Source organism: Equus asinus, chromosome 7 (assembly GCF_041296235.1).
Source record: "Equus asinus isolate D_3611 breed Donkey chromosome 7, EquAss-T2T_v2, whole genome shotgun sequence".
NCBI classification, from domain to species: domain Eukaryota; kingdom Metazoa; phylum Chordata; class Mammalia; order Perissodactyla; family Equidae; genus Equus; species Equus asinus.
In genome coordinates, this window is record NC_091796.1 from 59599143 (window position 1) to 59623967 (window position 24825).

At 40.3% G+C, this 24825-nt stretch overlaps 1 protein-coding gene across 6 annotated transcripts in view; it reads left to right on the top strand.

Moving 5' to 3' along the window:
* Window positions 1-1011: 1011 nt before the first annotated feature.
* Window positions 1012-24825, top strand: part of PPP4R1 (protein phosphatase 4 regulatory subunit 1) — a 75622-nt gene continuing 51808 nt past the window's right edge. For 2 of the 6 annotated variants that reach the window (XM_044773443.2, XM_044773444.2), the window contains exons 1-3: window positions 1012-1153; window positions 1309-1353; window positions 1877-1930. In XM_044773443.2, the coding sequence (XP_044629378.2) occupies window positions 1147-1153; window positions 1309-1353; window positions 1877-1930 (106 nt within the window). In that variant the 5' untranslated portion in view covers window positions 1012-1146. Of the gene's footprint in view, window positions 1154-1308; window positions 1354-1876; window positions 1931-24206; window positions 24354-24825 lie in introns of all 6 variants that reach the window. The other 4 variants (XM_044773445.2, XM_044773447.2, XM_070513549.1 and 1 more) reach the window with 3 other exon arrangements.

Sequence of the window (24825 nt, forward strand, 5' to 3'; positions counted from 1 at the left end):
CGGCCCCGACGAGCCCTGGTGTGTTCTCCACCTCAGCAGATCACCCCTGCGGAGGCCTCGGGTGCGGCTGGAGGTGAAGGGGAGTCACCGAGACTGGACGGCGTGAGCCGGCGTTGGAACACCCGGCCGGGGCCCCGCTCTGCACTTGGAAGCTTGTGCTGATCACCTACCACCTGTAAAAAATGGGAATAAGAAAGCGATACAGAGGTCAGTTGAGCACCTCAAATGCTACCAAGATTATTTAAACACCAAAAACTAATCACAGACACCCTTCGTCAAGTACCTCCTAGAGATCAAGTACTGTGAGGGGTTCCTTCATTCCCCACTAACCCCAACAATCCTGAAAGGCAGGTACCGTCCTTCACCTGACGAAAGGGTCCCCCGCCCAGGTGCACGGCAGCATCGAGACCGCGGCCAGGCCGGCCCACGCCCGCGCGGGAGCGCTCGGCGTCCGCTCAGCTCGGCACTGGCAGGCCTTGGGGGCAACGACCCGAGCCTGAGGCCGGAACGGGCCCGTGTGAAAGCGGGCCGAACGCAGGGCTGCGGCTCGACGACCGCGCCGCCGCCCGGGCTTTGTCACCAGCCGCTTCGCTAGGGCCCGGCGCGCGGGGAGGCGGCGCTTCCTCCCCGGAGGGTGGGCCCCCGGGCCGCCGCCGCCTCGGACCGCCGCCGCCGTACGTGCAGCCTGGGGAGGGGGCGCGGGGCGAGGCCGGTGACCCAATAAAGCGGCGGGCCGCGAGCCCCGCCCGCCCGGCGCCGGGCACACGCCGAGGGGCCCGGCGGGCGGCAGCCAGCGCGCCCCCGTCCGCGGCGCTCGGCGTGAGGGCCCTCCGGCCGAGGCTGTGAGCGCGCGCCGCCGGGCCGGGCCGGGAGCGAGACCGAGGAGCAGGCGCCCGCCGCCCCCGAGCCGCGCGGAGCGGCCGGCGAGGCGGGGCGAGGCCGGGGCCCGCGGCGCCCGCCCGCCCCCGGCGTCCGGGAGCGGCTCCCGCGCGGCCAGGCCTGGGCCCTCGGCCCGCCCCGCGCGCGCCCCCGCGGCCCGGCCTCCTCCCCGCCGCCCCTCCCGCGCGCGTCCACCGGCTCCCCGGCTCGCGCCGCTCCATGTAGCCCCGGATCCCCGGCGGCCGCGGAGGAGGGGGCGACCACAAGATGGCGGGTACGTGCCCCTGCTCTCCGGCGGCGGCCGCCGCCCCGAGGGGCGGCCCGGCCGAGGCCAGCGCGGGGTCCCGGCGCGGGGAGGGAGGGCGGGCGGCGGGGCGGGGCGCGGCTCCGGGGCGCTGACCCGGCCTTTCTTCTCTCCCCTCGGCGCAGACCTCTCGCTGCTCCAGGAGGATCTGCAGGAGGACGCGGACGGATGTGAGTGCGCCCGCCGCGCCGTCACCGGCGGCCCCGGGAGCGACCGGGGAGGAGGGCGGGCGGCGGCGGCCTGAGGCCCAGCCGGGGGCCGGGCTGGCGAGGCGTGGCCGGGGGCCGGCCGGGGGCGATTTTGAGGGGAAATCGCGCTTCCTGGAGGGAACGGCGTGGCCAGGTCCCGCTGCGGGAGAGGCGCCCTGCGTAATGCCGGGCTCGGGCTCTGCCCCTCGCCCGCCGCCCGCATCCCGCGGCATCTCTGTGGGCTCGGGAGCTGCCCGGCGCCCTTGTGAGGAAGGAACTGGTGGGCAGAAATTTGAAATGGGGATTTGGGGTGTGTTTTTCCCTTCGAGCGCCTTCCGCGGACCGCCCCCCCTCCCCCGAGGAAGGAAGAGGCCCTGAGGAGGGCAGGTGTGCTTCTGAGGGTTGCTCCCCGGCGGCCGGCTGCGGGGCCCGGTCCCTGCGAGCCCGCGGGCTGGCCGCCCCGTTTCTGGCCGTGTGGACGTGACTACCTGTGATTTCACTGTAGCTCTTAGCAGCCTCTACCTGTCCCCAGTCCAGCTGATTTGTGGATTACAGGAAGGTAAGAAGGTGTGGCTTTGGCGGGAGTTAACTAGATTTAGAGAGCATAATTCTTATATGCAGATGTTCATAAACCACCCAGACTTCCGTAGATATTAAGATTTCAGCTTTTCTTGGAGATATTGACATTTTAAAAGTTGATTTTTTTGTTTTAAAAAAATCAAACTTTGACGTTGTTTCCAGAATATTTTCAGAAAGGAATTGTTCTTTTCGTATGTGCTTTTCTGAGCATCAGAGGATAATTTGGAAATGGTCTGAGTTGAAATGATACCCATGGTAGACTTTGTGGTGTGTTTAGGAGAAGGCCTGCCTGATGCTGAGGTTCGCTGTGGCCAGTGCCTGTGTAAGTAATTCAGAGATGGCTACAGTTTGAAATCGCTCTTTTAAAAACTGTGTCCTTAATCCTTAGCATTGTCTGATGTGGTTTCCCTTGCCCAAATTAAGCTTAATTTTTAAATTTCTGGGTGTTTTGAGTGAAGTAAGGAGAATTGTATTATTTAGAAGGATTCTCTAAAAAGGGTAGTAATTTTTAAAGTGAATGAACCATATACAAATTTATCTTTTTTAAATCCGGATTTTTTTTTTTTAAAGTAAAAAGCTCTCATTTGGGGATCAGTACTCGTGGTGAATGATAAGTTTTACATTTCGTTTGATGTTTTACTTTAGGCCACTTACTTGTCTACTAGTAAGTTTAAAAAGTTGTTTAAGGCACCTATTGATTTCTTGAAAAGTTAGGCTTGGAGAGGTGGCTCTGATGGTTATCTTGAGACGGGGCTTCTTGTTCTTGTATTTAGGGTCAAGTCTCTGTGAAAAGAAGATACATTCATTCAGCAGGTGTTTAGGAATGTCCAGAACAAGATCTTCTGCATTTTTCTTTATTTCACTTTATTTTATTTATCTTATTTCACCTTATTTGTTTGTACTCTTAGGGATGAGCCATAATGTCAGTTCCATCGTTGACCTTTAAGGAGCTTAGTCTAGAGGGGAGGGCATACCTGCGAAGAGCTCAACAGTGATTCCTTCAGGAGCCTAAAGACTTCTGCTCAGTACTCATGATATAGCTGTGTGAAGACTGGTCACAGTCTGTGCCCTCTAGTGGTTTACAAGCAGTTTTAGTGTAAGCGTAATAATGATGGTATCAGAGGCAGTATAGCACAGTAATTAATAGACAAGACTCTAGAGCCAGACTGCTTTATTCCAGTCTTGGCATTGTCACTTTGGACAGACTCCTGCAACTCACTTAACCGTTTTGTGGCTAAGTTTTGTCATTTGTAAATAGGCGTAATAAGTATTACCTACCTTGTAGAATTTAGAGCCTTGCATGAATTAAGGCATATAAAGCACTTAGGACCTGGTAAAAGGTGACTGTTATGTGTTGGTTATTGTTGTTAAGAGTAAAGAGTAAGGGAAGGTTAAAGAACAGAGAAGGAAATACTGATGTTGAACATTACCCTACAGAATTAATACAGTTACAGATGCTGCTAATGCTTGTAATTAAGTTTTTTAAGGTTCTTTTAGTTCCCACTGTGTTTTAATTTGGAATAAAATTTTAGACATTTGAAGGCACAAATAGTTTATTTGCATATTTATAATTTGGTTGAAGATTTTATTAGAATAATTGCTTATTGTTCTCAGTTGTTAAAGTTTTTACAGGCGATATCTTTACCCAGAATATTCAGGAACAAGGAATCTTTGAACATATGGCCAGTCGAAGGACCACTTGTAGTCTCCTGTGAAGGGAGAAAGAATTGAGAGGAAAATGGCCATAGTGCCTAGGTCGAGGGCAAGATGGTTGGTAAGGGAGTGAAAAAGCTTGTCACATCTTGGAGAAGCTGGAGAAGGTAGAGGACCAGAGATGTTAGAGAGATGGAGTTTGGGCTGCTCTTACAACTAGACCACATCTTCTGAGCCCGGTTTTCTGCCTCAGGCAGCACTGGTGTGGAGACAAGCCTCTGGAGTAGTAGTGCACCAGGTCCTGCCACTTCAGCCAAGCTGGGTCTAAGGTGGCCCTTAGATTGGAAGGAACTATTTTCTGGTGAAACCCTAGAAGCTTGGTTGCTTTCCTAAATGGAGAGCCTAGACTGAGACAGAGAGTAAATACTATTGTGCAGGTAATTTGTAGCTGTGGAGACTAGGAGAGGACCTGATGGGGTCTAGATCTTGCAAGGGGGACACTGCCAGACCCTAATAAGCTGTCAGGTCTTTTGATTTGTTTTGTTTTCAGCCCCAAAGTCTCTGTGTAGTGAGTAGAATAGTGGTTAGAATCGGGAAAAGGGTTGGAGAAAAAGAAAGAAAATCCTATATGTGAAAAATGGTGCCTATCAAAAGGTCAGAAAGGTAGGTAAATAAAGTCATTACTATTAGGTATTGTTAAAATTAAGTTTCGGAAAATAATGCAGTGAAAAACTATAAGTTTATTTTAGTTTAAAAGTGATACTTTCAATACTGTGTCATGAACATACTTTGAATTTCAAAGTGAAAGCAAGGCAGTGAGTCACTTAGAATTAGATATCTCAGCAGAGTGACTTCAGAGTTAGGTAAACCCTTTCTGTTCCTTGAATAGTGGGAGGTAATGCAGAATTACAGACAGACTTTCAGAGAAAGATATATTAAATTTCTATTGTCCGTGTCCCAAAGATACAATTTTGATTGACATCTAAGTTGCTAGATTTTTAAAATACAGTAAGAGTTGATGAGTTAATGCTTTTAAAAATAATTTAACTGAAGGAGTTTGATTAAAATTTAAGTTTTTATCAAAGTAATTCATTGAAGAATATTATTTCAGAAGAATGATTACGTAACAGTTAATAGTTTACAGTAGCTTTCATACACAGATTATTCTTCACAACAGTCCTGTGATGTGTAGGCTGTGGTAATCTGATATCAGTAAGGCAACTGATGCACAAAGGGACTAAATTATTTTCTCAGGAAACAGAACTCCTAGGTAGCAGCCAGAATTTTGAGCAAGGCCCTGTGATTCTAAATACTGTATTTTAAACATTGTCTTTTCTTAAATTGCCCAGTTTACAACATGGAGCAGCCCAAGGTTGTTGAATAGGCAGTTAGTTTGAACCCATGCTTAAAGTAGTCTTAAAGATTAATCTAACATGCTGCATATGGTGTAATTTAACCCAGAGAGAGAGAGAATTAGAACGAAGCTTGGGTGTGATCCGGCTGCTTGAGTCTGTATGGGAACTTTTCCTTTGGCTGTAACTGGCATGGCTTGGAAGAGCTTTTGGAGCTTTGTTATGGAATGTGCCATACCCCAGAATTTTTCATATTTGTTGAAGTTTTGGAATCCTTTTACTCTATATTGTTTTTCAGGTTTGAGAGCAGTATTGAAATAGAGTGAATTAATAATGGATCCAGAACTAATTGGGTGTAACTGCCTTGACTAGAGACTCAGGGCCCTCCAACTACTTTTGAAAACTAGTTTTGATAAGCTTCTTAAAGTCCTTGCCACCTGGGGAGGTGAGAAGTAAAAAAATGGGGGCTGTGTCCAGTGGCAGCCAGGCAATCAGTCAGAAACCCTAGCTAGGGGCCGGCCTGGTGGCGCAGTGGTTAAGTTCGCACATTCTGCTTCTCGGCGGCCCGGGGTTCGCCGGTTTGGATCTCAGGTGCAGACATGGCACCGCTTGGCAAGCCATGCTGTGGTAGGTGTCCCACGTATAAAGCAGAGAAAGATGGGCATGGATGTTAGCTCAGGGCCAGTCTTCCTCAGCAAAAAGAGGAGGATTGGCAGTAGTTAGCTCAGGGCTAATCTTCCTCAAAAAAAAAAAAAAGAAAAAGAAAACAAACCCTAGCTAGGGGCCAGCCCTGTGGCCAAGTGATTAAGTTTGCACGCTCCGCTTTGGCGGCGCAGGGTTTCATCGGTTCAGATCCTGGGCGTGGACATGGCACGGCTCATCAGGCCATGCTGAGGTGGTGTCCCACATGCCACAACTAGAAGGACCCACAACTAAAATATGCAACTATGTACCCAGGGGATTTGGGGAGAAAAAGAAAAAAAGAAAAGATTGGCAACAGTTGTTAGCCGAGGTGCCAATCTTTAAAAAAAAAAAAAAAAAAGAAAGAAAGAAACCCTAGCAAGGTGCCCTTGGAAGTCATGACATTTAGAAGTGTTGTTAAATAGGGATTTGGAAAAGAATGAGTCATGAGACTTGGTAGCGTGTTTTGATTGCTACCCACAAGAATGGACAGGAGAAATCTTTGTTTAGAGATAATATGATTTATATCCTAGAAAAGAGTGCTTAAAAGTGGTTTTCATGGTATCTGCATGTGTACGGAATGAGTCAATGATGCCTTGGGTAACAATTCCCTGTACAGAATTTTTTTAAAAAAGAAAGACAAAGGGAGAAAACCCTTTGTAAATATGCATATCAGCTGCCTGGGCTTGTAGGTGCACGGCCAAAAAAAACCCCACCTAAATGCATAGGTTTTTGTTTATTCTTCCTGTGAAAGATAAATAGCCCTTGCTAGGTAAAGTGCGCTAGTCTCCCAACTTGTTTAATCACTGGTTTATTATTTCTGGTCCTTTTGCCTCAGTTCTTCCGCTCATCACAACACAATTTATGTTTGTTTATTAATCTATTCTTGCTTGACTCCTACATTTGCCTTGTATTTTGGGTTTTTCTCTCCTGATGGCAAAGAATTTTTGCCATCGGCTGCATGATAGTGTGGGCAGTCTCTCAACTTATTAGGGCAGTCTCTCAACAGTTAGGGTGTTGTTTTGTTTTTAACTTGCATCTGATAATAATCCTAATTTAATGTTTTGGGAAGAAGAGTGGGTGGCACACCCATGGAATTTTGGCTGAGGAGGTTAAAGGGCTGATGTGCTCTGTAATTTCTTGGAGGATAGTTTTGCACAGACCTTTCAGCTGGCAGATCACTTGTTTCCCCCTCTCCCCATCTGTCCCCCTGACTCTCCTAACTTTTGAGTCAAGTCTTCTTAGCTAGCTCCTTATCTCTCTAGACTTAGGAGCAGACTTTTGTGGCCTAGTTGGTATCAGTTTGATATCTGAGCATTTATTATGCTATAATTCTGAAATATATCTAGTATAGTTCTGTCTAGAAGAAAGAGCACTGGGCTTTGTAGACCTTTAGACCTGCATTTAAATTCTGGCCCTTGGGGCCGGCCCTGTGGCTGAATGGTTAAAGTTCCAGGACCTCTGCTTTGGCAGCCTGGGTTTGCAGGTTCAGATCCTGGGTACAGACCTACTCCACTCATCAGCCATGCTTTGGAGGCATCCCACATACAAAGTAGAGGAAGATTGGCAATGAATGTTGTTAGCTCAGGGCAAATCTTCCTCACACACACACACACACAAAATTCTGGCTCTTGCCATTTATTCACTGTATAATTTTGAGCAAGGTAACTTTTCTCAGTTGTTTTCTATCTTTAAAATGTTGGTGGCCTTTGGGTTGTTTCTGGTTTTTGACTTATAAATAAAGCTGCTGTGAGCATTCACGTACAAGTCTTTGTGTGGACACAAACATTCTTTCCCTTGGGTATATACCTAAGAGTAGAATGGCTGTTTAACTTTTTAAGAAACTGCCAAACTGTTTTCCAAAGAGGTTGTGCCGTTTTACACTCCCACCAGCAGAAAGAGTTCCAGATGCTCCTCACCCTTGTCAACACTCAGTGTTGGCAGTCTTTATTTTAGCCATTCTATTAAGTGTGTAGTGGTTTTTCTTTGTAGTTTGAATCTGCATGTCTTTAATGACTGATAATGCTCATCTTTTCATGTGTTTATGTACCATCTATATATCTTCTTTGGTGAAGTGTCTGTTCAAATCTTTTGCCTATTTTTTTTATTGGTTTGTTAGTTTTCTTAATAAGTTTTGAGAGTTCTTTATATATTTCAGATAAATGTCATTTCTCGGATATGTGATTTGCAAATACTGTTTTCCAGCCTGTGACTTGTCTTTTCCTTGTCTTAACAATGTATTTAAAGAGCAAGAGTTGTGAATTTTGTTGTTCAACTTCTTATTTTTTCACAGATGCCCTTTATCAGGTTGAGGAAGTTCCCTGAGTTTACCGAGAGCTTTTTTGAAATTAGGAGTGGATCTTGGATTTTGCCAAATGCTTTTTCTCCATCTGTGTTTTTTTCTTCTTTAGTTTTTTAATATGGTGAACAACACTGATTTTTTTCAAGTAAATACTGTTAATTTTTTTAATGGGAGATTTCACACATAGACAAACACAAACATAGACAAAGCAAATGAGACATTGCACACCCACCGCTTAGCTTTAGCTTTCATTTATCCCCCTCTAAAGTCTGAACATTTTTGGGGGGAGGGAGAAGGCAGCCAGAGTGCTTTAAAGCCATCCCAGGTGTGTTTAACCATATTTAACTATAAATATTTCACAAGGCTTATACTTGAAGAGTGATATTTTAATCTCTGAACAGGACATCTAGGGTAATGGTAAGGTATGGTAATTTATGAAAATTTAAATTCTGTAGACATTTGCCTTGCTGGTTCTACTGTAATAAAGCATGTCCGTATAGTGACTAAATTCACTTTCATCCTAATCACATTGATCACCAGGTCAAGAGAAGCAACATCTTATTTTTATGACATGAAGCACTTTTCACCCTTTCTGGTCAGCCTCAATGATAACAAAAGAATATTGGTAAAGAAAAGTTGAATTTTATTTTTTACATTGGTTTGCTGTATCATCTAGAAGATCACATAACCTGTTAAAATCTGGGTTGTGCTATACCTCCAGTGAGCCAGTGATCCCAGAATTACAGAAATCAAGAGCTAGAGGACAGACTATATATTCATCCTTTTCATTTTAAGCATGAGAAAGTTTAGGCCCAAGGTCCCATAAATAAAGGTGGCAGGGGTGGTGGAGGCGAGAATACAATTCAGACTTTCTGGGTTTTAATATTCTTTTCCTAGATATCATCTACATAGCTCTTTAACTCACTACAAAAGGGAGATGGGAGAAATTTCTGGATTTTGTTTATTTTTTAAATTACCATTTATTGTCAAACTGTGTGTTGGGCATTGTGCTATAATCTTACTTATAGTATTCCGCTATGAGGTATGTAGTCCCACAAATTTACAAAAGTGGTACCTGATGAGACTTATCTAATGGTTAAGTAATTTACTCAGTCACCTAACTTAGAGATGTTAGGTTAAATTTAGACCTGTCGGACATAGTCTTTATTTATTACTTTATTATTTTATTATTGCACTCTTACTGCCTTCTGATTTTGGCTTCCCTTAAGTTATCACTTACGTAGTTTATTTAACCTCCTAAAGGTCCTGGAGGATATAAATAGCATGCCCTTAGTATTTGGAGGGTAAAATAATTTCCGTCCTGGGTAGCTCCTGTCTGTCATGGGAATGTCAGAAGCAAAATATACCCTTTTTCTTTGTGTTTTAAACCACTCATGTATGAGGGAGCCAGTCACTGGAGTAAAAGTGGATACGAACGTCAGTGTGATCTGATGTGTCTGATCCTGTCACTAGTTAATTACCTAAAGTGATCATTCCAAAATCTTACCGCAAGTCAGATTTGATGTAAATCATTTTTACATTTAAATCTATCAAGTAGTTTTTGGTAGAAATAACTTCAAGACTTCAGATAACTTGAAGACGTCATTTATTGAGGGTTGGTGGTAATTTGGACCTGGATTAGCTCAAATTTTGTTTGGATTACCTGTGGAAAAAAGAGTTACTAACCAAAGTAATTGGGTTAATAAGACTGTAAGGAAGATGTTTACTCACTGAAAGGAACAGACAACACATCTATAATGTATGAAACATCCACACTGGCAAGTGCTTTGATATGCTGCATACCTCTGACTGTCAAGTAATGTTTAGAAAGGATGATCTCGGTAACTAATTTGAAAATAGATAAATACATCGCTGCTGCTTTTATTTACACGTATACTTTAGGGAACTGTTTTTTGAAATAGTCACAGAGTGAACTTTAGCAAATTATTCTTGCTTAAATTCAATTGTGAGATTAAACATGCTGTAGGACATTTATACACCTACAAGTAAAGATCATTTCTAAGGATTTAGTAAACTTTTTAAAATTTTAATTAAAATTTTTATTGAGATAGTTAATCCACATGCACTGGTAAGAAATAATACAGAGATCCTGTGTACCTTTACCAGTTTCCTTCAATAGTAACATCTTCCATACTATAGTATACTGTAACTACTAGGATATTGGCAGTGGCACGATCTGCTGATCTTTTTTTTTTCTTTTTTGTGAGGAGGACAACCAGAGTTTTATTTGGAAACTTTGAAATGGCAATAGGTATTCCTTTGGGACAAACACCAAAAACGTTACCTGCAAAAGTTATAAAATCCTTTTCACTTTTTTTTATTTTCATAATAGTTTATGACATTGTGAAATTTCAGTTGTACATTATTATTTGTCAGTCACCATATGTATGTGCCCCATTACCCCTAATGCCCAACCCCTAAATCCCTTCTCCTCTGGTAACCACTAATCTGTTCTCTTTGTCCGTGTGTTTGTTTATCTTACACAGATGAGTGAAGTCATGGTGTTTGTCTTTCTCTGTTGGACTTATTTCGCTTAATGTCATACCCTCAGGGTCCATCCATGTTGTTGCAAATGGGGCAATTTTGTCTTTTGTAATGGCTGAGTAGTAGTCCATTGTATGTGTGTATATATGTATATACACACACCACATCTTTTTTATCTAATCTTCAGTCAGTGGGCACTTGGGTTGCTTCCATGTCTTAGCTATTGTGAATAAAACTGCAATCAACATAGGGGTGCATGAGTTTCTTTGAATTGTTGACTTCAAGTCCTTTGGATAAATACCCAGTACTGGGATAGCTGGGATAGCTAGAAAAAAAATTTCTATTTTTGATGTTTTGAGAAATCTCCATAATGTTTTCCAAAGTGGCTGCACCAGTTTGCATTCCCACCAGCAGTGTATGAGGGTTCCCTTTTCTCCACATCCCCTCCAACATTTGTTATTTTTTGTCTTGGTGATTGTAGTCATTCAAACGGGTGTAAGATGATATCTCAGTGGAGTTTTGACTTGCATTTCCTTGATGATTAGTGATGTTGAACGTCTTTTCATATGCCTGTTTGCCATCCATATATCTTGTTTGGAAAACTGTTCAAATCCTCTTCCCATTTTTTGATCGGTTGTTTGTTTGTTAGTGAGTTGTATGAGTTCTTTATATTTTGGAGGTTAACTCCTTGTTAGATGATTTGCAACTATTTTCTCCCAGTTGGTGGATTGCCTTTTTGTTTTGCTCCTCGTTTCCTTTGCCTTGCAGAAGCTCTTTAGTCTGATGAAGTCCCATTTGTTTATTCTTTTCTTTTGATTTCTTTGCCCAAGTAGATATGGTATTTGAAAAGATCCTTCTGAGGCTAATGTCAGAGTGTATTGCCTATATTTTCTTTTAGGAGTTTTATGGTTTCACGTCTTACCTTCAAGTCCTTAATCCATTTTTAGTTAATTTTTGTGTATGATGAAAGATAATCATACTTTCATTCTTTGCATGTGGCTGTCCAGTTTTCCCCACACCATTTATTGAAGAGACTTTGCTTTCTCCATTGTATGTTCTTAGCAACTTTGTTGAAGATTAGCTGTCCATAGATGTGTGGTTTTATTTCTGGGCTTTCACTTCTGTTGCATTGATCTGTGTGTCTGTTTTCGTACCAGTACAATGTTGTTTTGATTACTGTAGCTTTGTAGTATATTTTGAAGTTAGGGATTGCTTTGTTCTTTTTTCTCAGGATTGGTTTAGCGATTCAGGGTCTTTGTTGCCCCACATGAATTATGGGATCCTTTGTTCTAATTCTGTGAAGAATGTCATTGGGATTCTGAGTGGCATTGCATTGAATTTGGAGATTGTTTTAGGTGGTATGGACATTTTAACTATGTTTATTCTTTCAATCGATGTGTATGGAATCTTTCCATTTCTTTATGTCATCATCAGTTTCTTTCAGTAATGTCTTATGTTTTTCATTGTATAGAACTTTCACTTTCTTGGCTAAATTTATTCCTAGATATTTTATTCTTTTTGTTGTGATGGTAAATGGGATTGTATTCTTCAGTTATCTTTCTGTTAGTTCATTATTAGGGTATAGAAATGCTACTGATTTTTCTAAGTTGATTTTGTATCCTGCAACTTTGTTGTAGTTGTTGATTATTTCTAATAATTTCCCAGTGGCTTCTTTAGGATTTTCTGTATATAAAATCATGTTGTCTGCAAACAGCAAGAGTTTCACTTCTTTGTTGCCAATTTGGATACCTTCTATTTCTTTTTCTTGCGTAATTGCTTTGGACAAAACCTCTAGTACTATGTTGAATAAGAGCGGTAAGAGTAGGTGCTCTTGTCTTGTTCCTGTTCTCAGAGGGATGGCTTTCAGTTTTTCCCCATTGAGTATGATGTTGGCTGTGAGTTTGTCATATAGGGCCTTTATTATGTTGAGGTACTTTCCTTGTATACCCATTTTATTGAGAGTTTTTATCATAAGCGGATGTTGGCTCTTGTCAAATGCTTTCTCACTGTTTATTGAGATGATCATGTGCTTTTCAGTCCTCATTTGGTTAATGTGGTGTATCACATTGATATGTAGATGTTGAACCATTCTGTGTCCCTGGTATAAATCCCACTTCATTGTGTGTGTATGCTCCTTTTGATATATTGCTGTATTCAGTTTGCCAGTATTTTGTTGAGGATTTTTGCATGTATGTTCTGCAGCGATATTGGCCTGTAATTTTCCTTCTTTGTGTTGTTTTTGTTTTTGGGATCAGGGTGATGTTGGCCTCATAAAATGTGTTAGGAAATGTTCCATCTTTTTCAATTTTTTTGGAATAGTTTGAGAAGGATAGATGCTAAATCTTCTTTATTTGTTTGGTGGAATTCTCCAGAGAAGCCATCTGGTCCTGGACTTTTATTTTTTGGGAGGTTTTCAATTATTGTTTCAATCTCTTTATTTGTCATTGGCCTATTTAGATTCTCTATTTCTCCTTGGATTCATTTTTTGGAGGTTGTGTGAGTCTAAAAATTTATTTGTTTCTTCTAGATTGTCCAATTTGTTTGGAGTATATTTTTTCATAGTATTCTCTTATCATTCTTTGTATTTCTGTGGTATCTGTTGTAATTTTTCCTGTTTTGTTTCTAATTTTATTTATTTGAGCCGTCTCTCTTTTTTTTCTTAGTGAGTCTGGCTAAGGGCTTGTCAATTTTGTTTATCTTTTCGGAGTACTAGCTCTTAGTTTTATTGATCTTTTCTACTTTTTTTAAATTTCAATTTCATGTTTCTCCTCTAGTTTTTATTATTTTCCTCCTTCTTCTGACTTTTGGCTTTGTTTTTCTTTTTCTGTTTCTTTTAGGTGTGGTTTAAGATTGCTTATTTAAAGTTTTTCTTATTTGTTAAGGTGGGCCTGTATTGCTATGAATTTTCCTCTTAGGACCACTTTTGCTGCATCTCATATGTGTTGGTATGGTGTATTTTCATTTTCATCTGTCTCCATATATTTTTTTATTTCTCCTTTAACTTCTTCAGTGGTTCATTGGTTGTTCAGTAGTGTGTTGTTTAGTCTCCACATATTTATCACTTTCCCATCATATTTCTTGTTGATTTTGAGTTTCATAGCATTATGGTTGGAAAAAATGCTTGCTATGATTTCAGTCTTCTTAAATTTGTTGAGGTTTGCCTTTTTTCCAGCATAGGGTCTATTTTTGAGAACGTTCCATGTGCACTTGAGGAGAATATCTTCTGCTGTTTTTGGATGGAGTGTTGTATATATATCTGTTAAGTTCATCTGGTCTAGTTTTTTAATTAATTCCACTATTTCCTTTTTGATTTTCTGTCTGGGTGATCTATCCGTTGATGTAAGTGGGCTGTTAAGGTCCCCTACTATTATTGTGTTGATGTTAATATATCTTTTTAGGTCTGTTAATAGTTGCTTTATGTACTTTGGTGCTCCTGTGTTAGGTGCATATATAAGTGTTACGTCCTCTTGCTATAGTTTCCCTTTTATCATTATACGTTGCTCCTCTTTGTCACTCATTGCCTTTTTCATCTTGAAGTCTTCTTTGTCAGATATAAGAATCACAACACCTGCTTTCTTTTGTTTGCCATTAGCCTGTAGTATCATCTTTCACTGCCTCACTCTAAGCCTGTGTTTGTCTTTAGAGCTGAGATGTGTTTCCTGGAGGTAGGATATTGTTGGGTCTTGTTTTTTAATCCATCCAGCCACTCTGTGTCTTTTGATTGGAGAATTCAATCCATTTACATTTAGAGTGATTATTGATATATGAACACTTAATGCTGCCATTTTATTACTTGTTTTCCGGTTGTTCTGTATTTCCGTTGTTTCTTGTCCTGTGTATTTCAGACTGCCAGTCAAGTTTGGTGGTTCTCTATGATGGTTTTCTCTTTACTTATCATTTGTGTCCCTGTTCTGATTTTTTTAGTGGTTACTGTGATACTTGTATAAAAGATCTTGTAGATGAGATAGTCCATTTTCTGATACTCTCTTATTTTCTTAGTCTAAGCAGGTTCCATTCCTTTCCTCTTCTCCAACTAAGTTATTGTTGTCACAACCTATTCCATTTTGTGTTGTGAGTTTGCGTTAAAATGAAGTGGTTATATTTGTTTTATATGTTATATTTATCTTGTATATTATATTTGATTATATATGTTTGTTATCCTTAATGTTTCAATTAAGTGTTTGCTAACCTGTTCTGATAGAGAGTTGCATTTTTCTGATTTTGTCTGCATGTTTATCTCCTTGTTTAAGATTTTGTTAACCATTTCCTATTTTTTCAGTATGAGGGCCTTCTTGATCATTTCTTTTCTTGTAGGGGGGGTCTTGTGGTGATGAACTCCCTCAGCTTTTGTTTATCTGGGAAAGTTTTTATTTCTCTTTCATATCTGAAGTATATTTTCACTGGATAGAGTATTCTTGGCTGAACCTTTCTGTCTTTCAGAACTTTGAATTTATCATTCCAGTCTCTCCTAGCCTGTAAGGTTTCTTCTGAGAAATCCGCTGAAAGCCTGATAGGGATTCTTTTGTAGGTTATTTTCTTCTGTCTTGCTGCCCTTAATATTGTTTCTTTGTGATTGACTTTTGCCAGTTTTAATTATGTATGCCTTGGAGAAGGTCTTTTTACATTGATGTTATTAGGAGTTCTCTTACCTTCTTTGACTTGTAATGCTGGCCTATTCCCCAGGTTTGGGATGTTCTCAGCTATTGTTTCTTTGAACAAGCTCTCTGCTTCTTTCTCCTTTCCTTGTCTCTCTGAAATACCTATAATCCTTATATTGCATTTCCTAATTGAGTCAGATGTTTCTTGGAGAATTTCTTCATTTCTTTTTAGTCTTAGTTATCTCTCTTCCTCTGCCTGAAGCATTTGTGTATTTCTGTCCTCTAAATGGATAATTCTGTTCTCCATAATATCAGCTGTTATTTAAGGACTCCAGAGTTTTCTGTATCTCATTCATTGTGTTTTTCATCTCTGACTTTTCTGATTGGTTTGTGTTTATTATTTCAATCTCTTTTGTGAAGAATTTCCCCTGTCAATTAATTATATTCCTTATTTCATTGCACTGTCTATGTGAGTTTTCTTGTAACTCATTTAGTTTTTTATGATAGCTATTTTGTCTTCTCTGTCATTTAGATTGTAAATTTCTTTGCCTTCAGGATTGATTTCTGTGTGCCTGTCATTTTCCTCCTGGTCTGGAGTATTAATATACCTCCTCATACTATTTGATGGGGTGGATTTGTGCCTTTGCATAGTAGTAGTATCTGCTTGCAGATTCCACCTGCTGCCACTTGGGGCTTGGGCAGGAGCTCTGTATTCTGAGCCCACCACAATCTCTGGCAGCTGTGCCTTGTCCCTTGGAAGCTCCACTGACAGGGCCTGTCTGTATTTGCCCACTCACTGCCACTGCTTTACCAGCATATGCACACGAGCTCTGGTGGGGATCCCCTACTCAGGCCATTGGGCTGAGCTGGTGCTCCAGGTGGGGTGGGGAGGGGCACTTTCTTTCTTGTGTGTATTCCTGAGCGCTCTGGCTCTGCGCTTACTGTCTGACTGGTTTGGTGAGGACGTCCCCATGATTGCTTAGCTGCCTTGGTGTGGGGTGTTCCCACAGGCTGAGAGGTAACTACAAGAGCACAAGCATTCTTGCAGAGGGCTGCCTTATTTCTCTTCTCTCAAGTTCCTGCCTCTAGGTCACTGCTGAACAGGAGGGAGGGGTGATCCCCTTACCTCCTTCCACTGCCTCCTGAGGGGGCGTCCAGCACCCCCATCTTCAGACGTATGGCTGTGTGGCTCTCTCAGACATCTGTTGTGTTTTGTGAATGTCCTTTCTTGGTACATGAATGTCCTTTTCATTGTATCCTAGCAGGGAGAGACTAAGAGATGAGCTCACTCTGCCATGATGCTGATGTCACTCCTTTAGTAAACTTTTAATATTTATGTTTGAAGGAAAGATTTATGTTAAACATTACATTGTCACAATTACAAGTTGGAACTTGACAGACCTGTTGCTTAAGGCTATATTTATAAGGACAAAGTTACATGGTCCTTCAAATTTGTTATTTATCTTTTTCTATTAATTTTTTTCCCAAAGCAGTGACTTTATTGCATTTTCACTACATCACCAGACCAGGGGTTGTAAGGTTTCTGTAAAGGGCCAGATAGTAAACATTTTAGTTTTGTGGGCCACGTGGTCTCTGTTGCAGCTACTCAGATCTGCCATTGTAAGGTGAATGCAGCTATAGACAGTGCATAAATGAATGAGCTTAGCTGTCTTCCAATAAAACGTTACAAAAACAGTGAGCCAGTCTAACCTGCTGGCCATAGTTTGCTAACGCTGCGCTATACTGTAAGTCCAAGGTCTGTAACAGTCTTATTCTTTACCCTTGGCGGACTGCCCAGTACCCAGTAGGCCTTCAGTATATACTTGGAGAGATGAATTTTGATTTTCTGGCCAAGCTAAATAAGGCCATAAACCTAACTTGCAGTCAAGTAATGAAATAATTTATTTTTAAATTAAACTTGTTACTTTGAAAATTTTCAGACCTACACAGAACTTGCACAGGTATTATGGTCAATTCCTAAAACTCTTCACCTGTGTTCAACTCTTGTTAACCTTTTGCCAATTTGCTCTGTTTTTCTCTATACACCTATATACACACACATGTAAAATGTAGTGTATATATATTTTTTTTCCTGAGGGAGATTCACCCTGAGCTAACATTTGCTGCCAATCTTCCTCTTTTTGTTTGTGAGCCACTGTCATGGCATGGCCACTGACAGACAGGTGGTGTAGGTCTGAGCCCTGGAACTGAACCCTGGTCGCTGAAGTGGAGCACACCAAACTTAACCACTAGGCCACTGGGGCTGGCCTGTTATTCTTCATCTTAACTTCTTCATTGTACCTTTTGAGAATAAACTGTAGAAATCATGACCTTTTAGCTTGTACCTTCCAAGAGCAAGGCCGTTCTCTCACAATCAACAATCAAATTCAGAAAATGTAACACTGATAATTCAAATGTGTAATATGTAGTCCATTTTCAAATTTCTCCAATTATCCAATAATGTCTTTTATAGCAACTGTCTTGCCAGTCCGGGCTCCTGCTTTGCATTCAGTTGGAACAATTTCTCACCCTTTATCTTTCTTGATACTTATTTTTGAAGAGTCAATTTGGTTTTCTCTGGTTCCTCATGATTTGATTCAGATTACAATTTTTTCTTGAGGTTTTATAACATTTAATATAAGCATATAGTGTTTGTAACTATGTAGATTTCAGGTGTACATCACTATATTTCGATTTCTGTATAGACTGCATTGTGTTCACCACCAAAAGTTTAGTGACCGTCCATGCTTTTTTTTTTTGACAGGAATACTATTGTAAGTAAGACTGGGATATTCTCAGTGCTTCATGTCAAAAGTCATCTGATGTCCGTCGTCCATTATTGGTGGGGTAATTTTAACTACTTGGTTAAGGTGATGTCTGCCAGATTTCTCCACCTAAGGATTCTGTTTTGTCCTTTTGTAATTAGTAAGGAGAAAATAGTTTGATGCTGAAATCCCAATCCCAAACAAACTTTTACCCTGTAGACGTAAATAATCCATAACCAAGATATAAATCAAAATTGGGGTGAGTTTATTATGAGCCAAAGTGTGAGGATTATAACCCGGGAAGGCCTTAGAAGGCACTCCAGAGAAACATGGGTTTCAGTACAGTCTTATATCTTTTTAGAACAAAGAAGATACATTAAACACACCCAGGATACATTTTTAAAGAGGTATTCAGTTGCAAATTAGCAGGTCAAGTGACCATGATGCCAGGAAAGGGACTAATCTGGGTGTTACCAATAGGACATAGGAGGGGAAGTATGCATTCTTTAGCTCAAGAGAGATTCCTGACTTTAATGGATAAGCAGATGTACAATGTATGTTTGACAGGCCATAAGTCAGGTTTTGTAGTTCAAGCCGAATCAGTTTTGAACTGGAATAGTTACCCCATATACCTCAATATCTTATAATCTCTTATCAACCCTTTAGTGTTAGAACGTGTTGATGGTCCTTACCTGGATCTACTACATTTACTAGCTGGTATTCTGCTTTACAGAAGAGCTTGTCCTTCCTCCCTTTTTATTTGTTGTCTTGTTTGTTAAAATATCACTTTGAAGCCCCAAATCTTAAGATAACTCTTATAAAAATAATTAAATCTCTATAATATATCTTATCTTTCATTTTCTAAGATGTAGAGACTTGGAAAACAAAAGAAAATTTGGCAAGTTTATTATGCCCTAAGCAATATCAAGAGAAAAATTGAAGGTGGGGAGCAGACTATTAGCTTTTTTCTGTTTTAGGGATGTTATTAGAGGCTATGTGGGGAAAAGGAGGATGCTTTGATCAAGCTTGGTTTAAGTCGGGTTGTATTAATTAATCAGTTCTCTTTGGTGTAGTACTTCTCAAATGTATTAATATGCTGATGGTATTGTGACTATCTTAGGCAAGGGTAAAGTATGGTTAAAGGACCTTCCCTTGTCCCCCAAGTACTCTCTGGACTGTCTTTTCATTAATAAATATTAATGAATGTGCATTCTTCAGGAGCATTAGATTCTGTTTTTTAGGTAGTAAAAAGATTAGCAAGACAATCTTTGTCTTCAGGGAATTTATCTGTGTTTGGGATGGGGGAAGTAGAAGAAAATGGGGGAAAAAGAAGTCAAGCATTGTAATTGCTGGTGGAGTAAAAGCAAGGACACCCAGAGACTGTGGGGAATTCAAAGGAGGAAGAGATCTTAATTAGAAAGAAAAGGAAATGCTTCCAGGATGGTATTTGTAAATAGGTTAATGTAAACTGAGATGAGGATAAAGAGGGCAGAAATGGGACAGGTAGAATCCTATAAGACAAGAAAGTAGTGGGGCATGGGGCAGAAAATGGACCCCAGCATGGGCTGTGTGCAGGGAAAGAAAAGAGGTGGGGGCCAGATCATGGCGGCCCTTGAATTACAGCATGAGACAGTTGTACCTTCATTCAGATGCCTGGGAGGTTTTGGGGTGGGGAGGGAATGGAGGAAGGGAGAAAGGGCAGGGAATATATTGAACAGAGTAGTGCTTTAGGAAGATTGAAGTGGTTCTGGTACGTAAACTGGAGTAGAATGAGGAGAGCCTGAAAGTAGGTGGATTGAGGCGGTTGTAATAGTCTAGGGCAGTGGTCTTCAAACTTAATTACTCCTAAAATAATTATGAAAACTCCTTATTTCTCATACATTTTAAAGTTTAAAGTTATTTTTAAAATATAACTGTCATCACTTTTAAAAACAGAATGCAAATATCATAGCACTTTGATACCCACTATCATCCATTTTCAAAAATTCAAAAATAATTTCTTTAAAGAGGGAATTTTACATTGTTCTTTTTTTTCTTGATCTCTTTCCATTTCCTACACAGAATTTTGCTCTAATACATATATATATATATATATATTTTTTTTTTTTTTTTTTCTGGTGAGGAAGAGTGTCCCTGAGCTAACACCTGTGCCAGTCTTCCTCTATTTTGTATGTGGGACACTGCCACAGCATGGCTTGATAAGCAGTGTGTAGGTCCACACCCCAGATCTGAACCCACGAACCTTGGGCCACTGAAGTGGAGTGTACGAACTTAACCACTATGCCACCAGGCCGGACTCCCAATATCTTTATGCTTGAAAGTTTTCTTGATTTACCCTATCACAATTTTTTTGTGCCAAAAATATGTATATAAAGAAAAGTTGAAAATTTTAATTTCCTGTGGCCATAAAACTTTAAAAATCTTTTTTCCATTATTATTATTAATACTCAATTGATCAACCAGAATATAGTACAAATTATGATAAACTTTTTAACAAAATTTTATTGTACATGCATCTCTTAATGCAACAGATGTGGCTTTTAAAAAATAACTTATGTATTCATGGGTTAATATAATTTACTACTAGAATGAGACAATATTTAGCATCAATTTCTACTTTTTGAGAACTGTAAGCACTGAGATTTTTTTTGACATAAATAGGTTGATGGAAAGAGTTTTGTTAGCAGTGCCACTAATTTCCTTGAACCTCTTCCAGCTTATGTACCAAAGATTATTTTTAATGAGCTGTCAGTCTTTCAGTGTTTTTGAAAAGCAAAGGATTGAAAAATAGCTGACTTGTAAAAGTATTTATTATAGTCTTTAGAGAGTTGATTTCTTTAACACTTTCATCAGTATCTCCGAGGGGTCCTTCTTTAGTTTTTCCTGCCTTGGGGCGTTGCAGCAGGTAGCCTGAGAGAGTTCAGAGAGATGGGAGGCAGGAGATTGTGGAAGGGAAAGGGATAGCTCTAACTCTCCGGGCACATGTTGGTGATAGGGTGCTCCTGGAAGTTGGGGTCTGGGCTATCCCTTCACGTAAATAAGTATCCTGACTTATACCAGGAAGATCTTACTGTACCTCATGGAGTTTGAATGCCCCAGTTTTCTCTAAGCAAAAAATAGCCTCTGAATTAGGACATTGGGAACTGAGAGGTGGAAATACAGAATACTTTATAAAAGTAGAATTTATAGTTCTTAGCAACTGATTAGATACGGGGGCAAGAAAGGTACAGTTAAAAAAATAACTGAAGACCTCATGTTTGAGAACTCTGGGTGAGGAAGATAATAGTGGTGATTGGAAAGTCGTGAGGAAGGTCTCATTTCTGTAAGATTGGTTTGGACAGTTTATTATTCGGAACGAATGTGACGTTGAGGTGGAGATTCTATGAAGTACCTGCGAATATGGATCTGGGGACCAGGGCAGGCGAATTTTGGAGGTCACCTACATTCCAAGTGATAGTTGAAGTTATGAATTATTAAGGGGAGGATAGTATGTGTGTGTGAGGACAAAAATAGAGGAAAACTACCTACATAAAAGGGTCAGAAAGAAGTAAGGAGGAATAGTCCAGAAAGGTCGAAAAATACTCAGGATTGTATACTTCCAGAGAACTCAAGAAAAGAGTATTTAAGAGATGGGTGTTGGGATAGGAGGAGTCAGCCTTGTTGAATGCTGTAGAGAAGTAAGACAACAGGTCTAAGAAGGGCCCTCAAATTTTGGCAAATTATTGCTCTTCTTTGAAAAGAGTCCTAGAGTGAAAGAGAAGTAGGACAGATAATATTTGTCTTGAAGAGGAGGTGAAGGCGGCAAAGGGAACTATACCTCTAAGAAGTTGGATGAAAAAGTCATTTTACGGAATAGCAAGCTTAAGTTCTAGATTCAGTGTGTCGGGAAAACCTCATGTGGTCAGAATTGCCCTTAATTACCTTTATATTGCTCATATATGGCCATATTTACAAGTCTAACAGCCATATTTTCCCTTGGCCATTGTAACATTCTTTCTGTAGTTGAGTCATAAATGAGGTGGTTGATGTTTAAAGGCCCTGCTGGAAAAGTGTCTTTAGACCGTAGGAATGGGGTGCTGCGTTTTGAGAAGCACACGAGAATGGCGGATGTGCTCTTATATCTCCTTCTGGTGCTCGTGAGCATATGTGTGGTCAGGGAGAGAATGCTGGTCAGGTGCACTACCTGAACTGTTCTCTCCCTTGCTTTTGTTCCCGTGGTCGCTGGCACTTTTTATTCCTGACTTGGCACTATAGAGTACATCAAATGCATGTAGTGGTAGTAAGGTAGGAATGAAGTTGATTTTTTTTTTTTGAGGGTAGTTTTGGGGACTTACAATACAATAGAGAGTTGGAACATCTTCTGAGAGAATTTTAAGATTTAAGACTAGGGTGGTGGTTCCCCCTTATCCATTGTTTCACTTTCCACAGGTTCAGTTACCCATGGTCAACTGGGTCCAAAAATATTAAAGGGAAAATTCCAGAAATAAACAATTCATAAGTTTTAAATTGGGTGCCATTCTGAGTAGCATAATGAAACCTTGCACCGTCCAGCTCCCTCCCACCTAGGACATGAACCATCCCTTTGCCCAGCATAGCCGTGCTGTGTATGCTACGTGCCTGTTAGTCAGTCAGTAGTCATCAGGTTATCAGATGACTGTCGTGGTATCACAGTGCTTGTGTTCAGGTACTGCTTAGTTTACTTAATAATGGCCCCAAAGTGCAAGAGTAGTGTTGCTGGCAATTTGGATATGCCAAAGTTATTGTCGTTAATCTCTTACTGTGTCTAATTTACAAATTAAACTTCATCATAGGTATGTATGTATAGGAAAAAACAGTATATATAGGGTTGGGTACTATCCGAGGTTTCAGGCATCCTCGGGGTCTTTGAACGTATTCCTGCGGATAAGGGGGGACTACAAATACAAAATTCGTATTGAGTGAGCATGCAATTAGCACGAATTGGTAATGTATCTGAGCATTGTTAAGGAGGAATAGTAAAGAGGCCTACTTATGGTATTGATGCAGGTAGAACTAGAATTGTCTCCATTGAATTAGAATGTGTTGTATTCTTGAGGGGCCTAGGGCTTCTATGGGCTCCTTCCCTCCTCTGCTCTTTGACGGCTAAGAGTGTAGGATAATTGGAAGAGGAGTGAAATGAGGCCTGGGGTTCTCCTAGAATGCTGTGTAAAGACAAAGAGGTCTCTCATCTTGGAAAAGACATCATGATCTTTGCTTCCTTCTTAATTTTTAAAATATACATTATGGTTTTAATTAGTACTTGATCATTTTAATCAAATTTTATTAAAGCATGGTTGAATAAGTATATATACTGCCTGGAATTGTCTATTCCTCAAAGGAAATAATTGTTGAATTTAACTAAGTTGTTGCTTAGAATATCTCAAATGCCATTTCTAATTACAGGGTGGTAATGTGATTTCTCTAGCCAGGTAAGAGGATTTTGCAAAATGTAGTAATGTTACTCTTTAAAATTAAGAAGGCTAAATTGATTGTTTGGTCCCATTCCCCTATTCCTCCTGCCTTTCTTCTCTATGAACCCTGTGTCCGACCTGTAGTAAATTACTTACAGTTTTCTCAACATGACATGGTTTTCCTTGACTCCCTGTCTTTGGGTTTCTCTGCTTAGAGTAACCTCTTCCTGCCCTCTGTCCTGCTTGGCAAATTCCAGTGTATCTGCCATGACTTGGCTTGACTTTAAAGCCTTCTCTTATTCACCAGGGCAGACTTAGAAGTATAATAGGTAACAACGTATGATAATTAACAGCGTATTTTGTATGTATATACTTGTATATCATGTATCTTTTCTTAGTGGAATATATATGTCTATATATATGCACACACATGTACATATATGTGTACATATATACTTACATGCATATACTTTCTATATCTGTGTTCCTTTCTGATTGTCTGGCACTTCCAGTATATGTGCTGTTCTCTTACTGGTTGAATGAAATGAATGAAAATTCACGTTTAAAAACACATGGAAACCTCATTGAGATTCTCTCTATCTAGAAAAAAACCAAAATGCGGAATGGGAAGGAACATTTACTTATTTACCTAACACCATGTTAGATATTTTATAGACATTATCTTTGTATGTGTGTCTTAAAACTCTCAACAACAAACAAGTATTTTGTGGGTGAGGAAACAGACCCAAATTAGTTAAGGTACTTGTGTAAGTTCACATAGATAGTTTATAAGTAGCAGAGTAGGAGATTTGAACCAGATCCTTCTTACTTTAAAGAGCCCCTGCCGTTTTCACACCACTTTTGCTGTGACTACATAGTGATTAAATTAATCATCTTTAAAATTCCAAAGTGGGTCCAACTTTTAAACTTTTACATTTTAGATAAACATTCTTTTCCTTAAATTTAAACAGCTGAAAATTGGGATGTTGATTTCTGCTACTTTGGATTTCTGATGCTGCTGGTCCAGCGACCTGAGAGCAGATAGGTAGAGAATCCTTCTCGAGCTGGAGGGATGATTTTGTCTCTTCTACTGTGTGATCTCCTAGCTTTATACAAAGGCAAGTGTTCACTTTTATAAGTAACAAAGATAAATGTTATTCTTTTGTTTCTCTTGTCATCTTTTTCTTGATGTTCTCTTTATTTGCATTGTAGTGTTTGATTCTTCTCATGATTTGGAACTAGAAGAATATATATGTATTTTTTTAGATTTTTAAAATTTTTCCTTCTTCTCTCCGAAGCACCCAGTACATAGTTGTATATTTTAGTTGTAGGTCCTTCTAGTTGTGGCATGTGGGACACCACCTCAGCATGGCTTGATGAGTGGTGCTAGGTCTGCGCTCAGGCTCCGAACTGGTGAAACCCTGGGCCGCCGAAGTAGAGCGTGCAAACTTAACCAGTTGGCCACGGGGCTGGCCCCTCGAAGAAAATATTGAGTCTAATATTTAGGACTTTTGAGATAGAATGGACTAAGCCTCAAGTATAAGGCTTTAGTTTCTATTCCTATTAGGAATTATATTCTATTGGAATTTA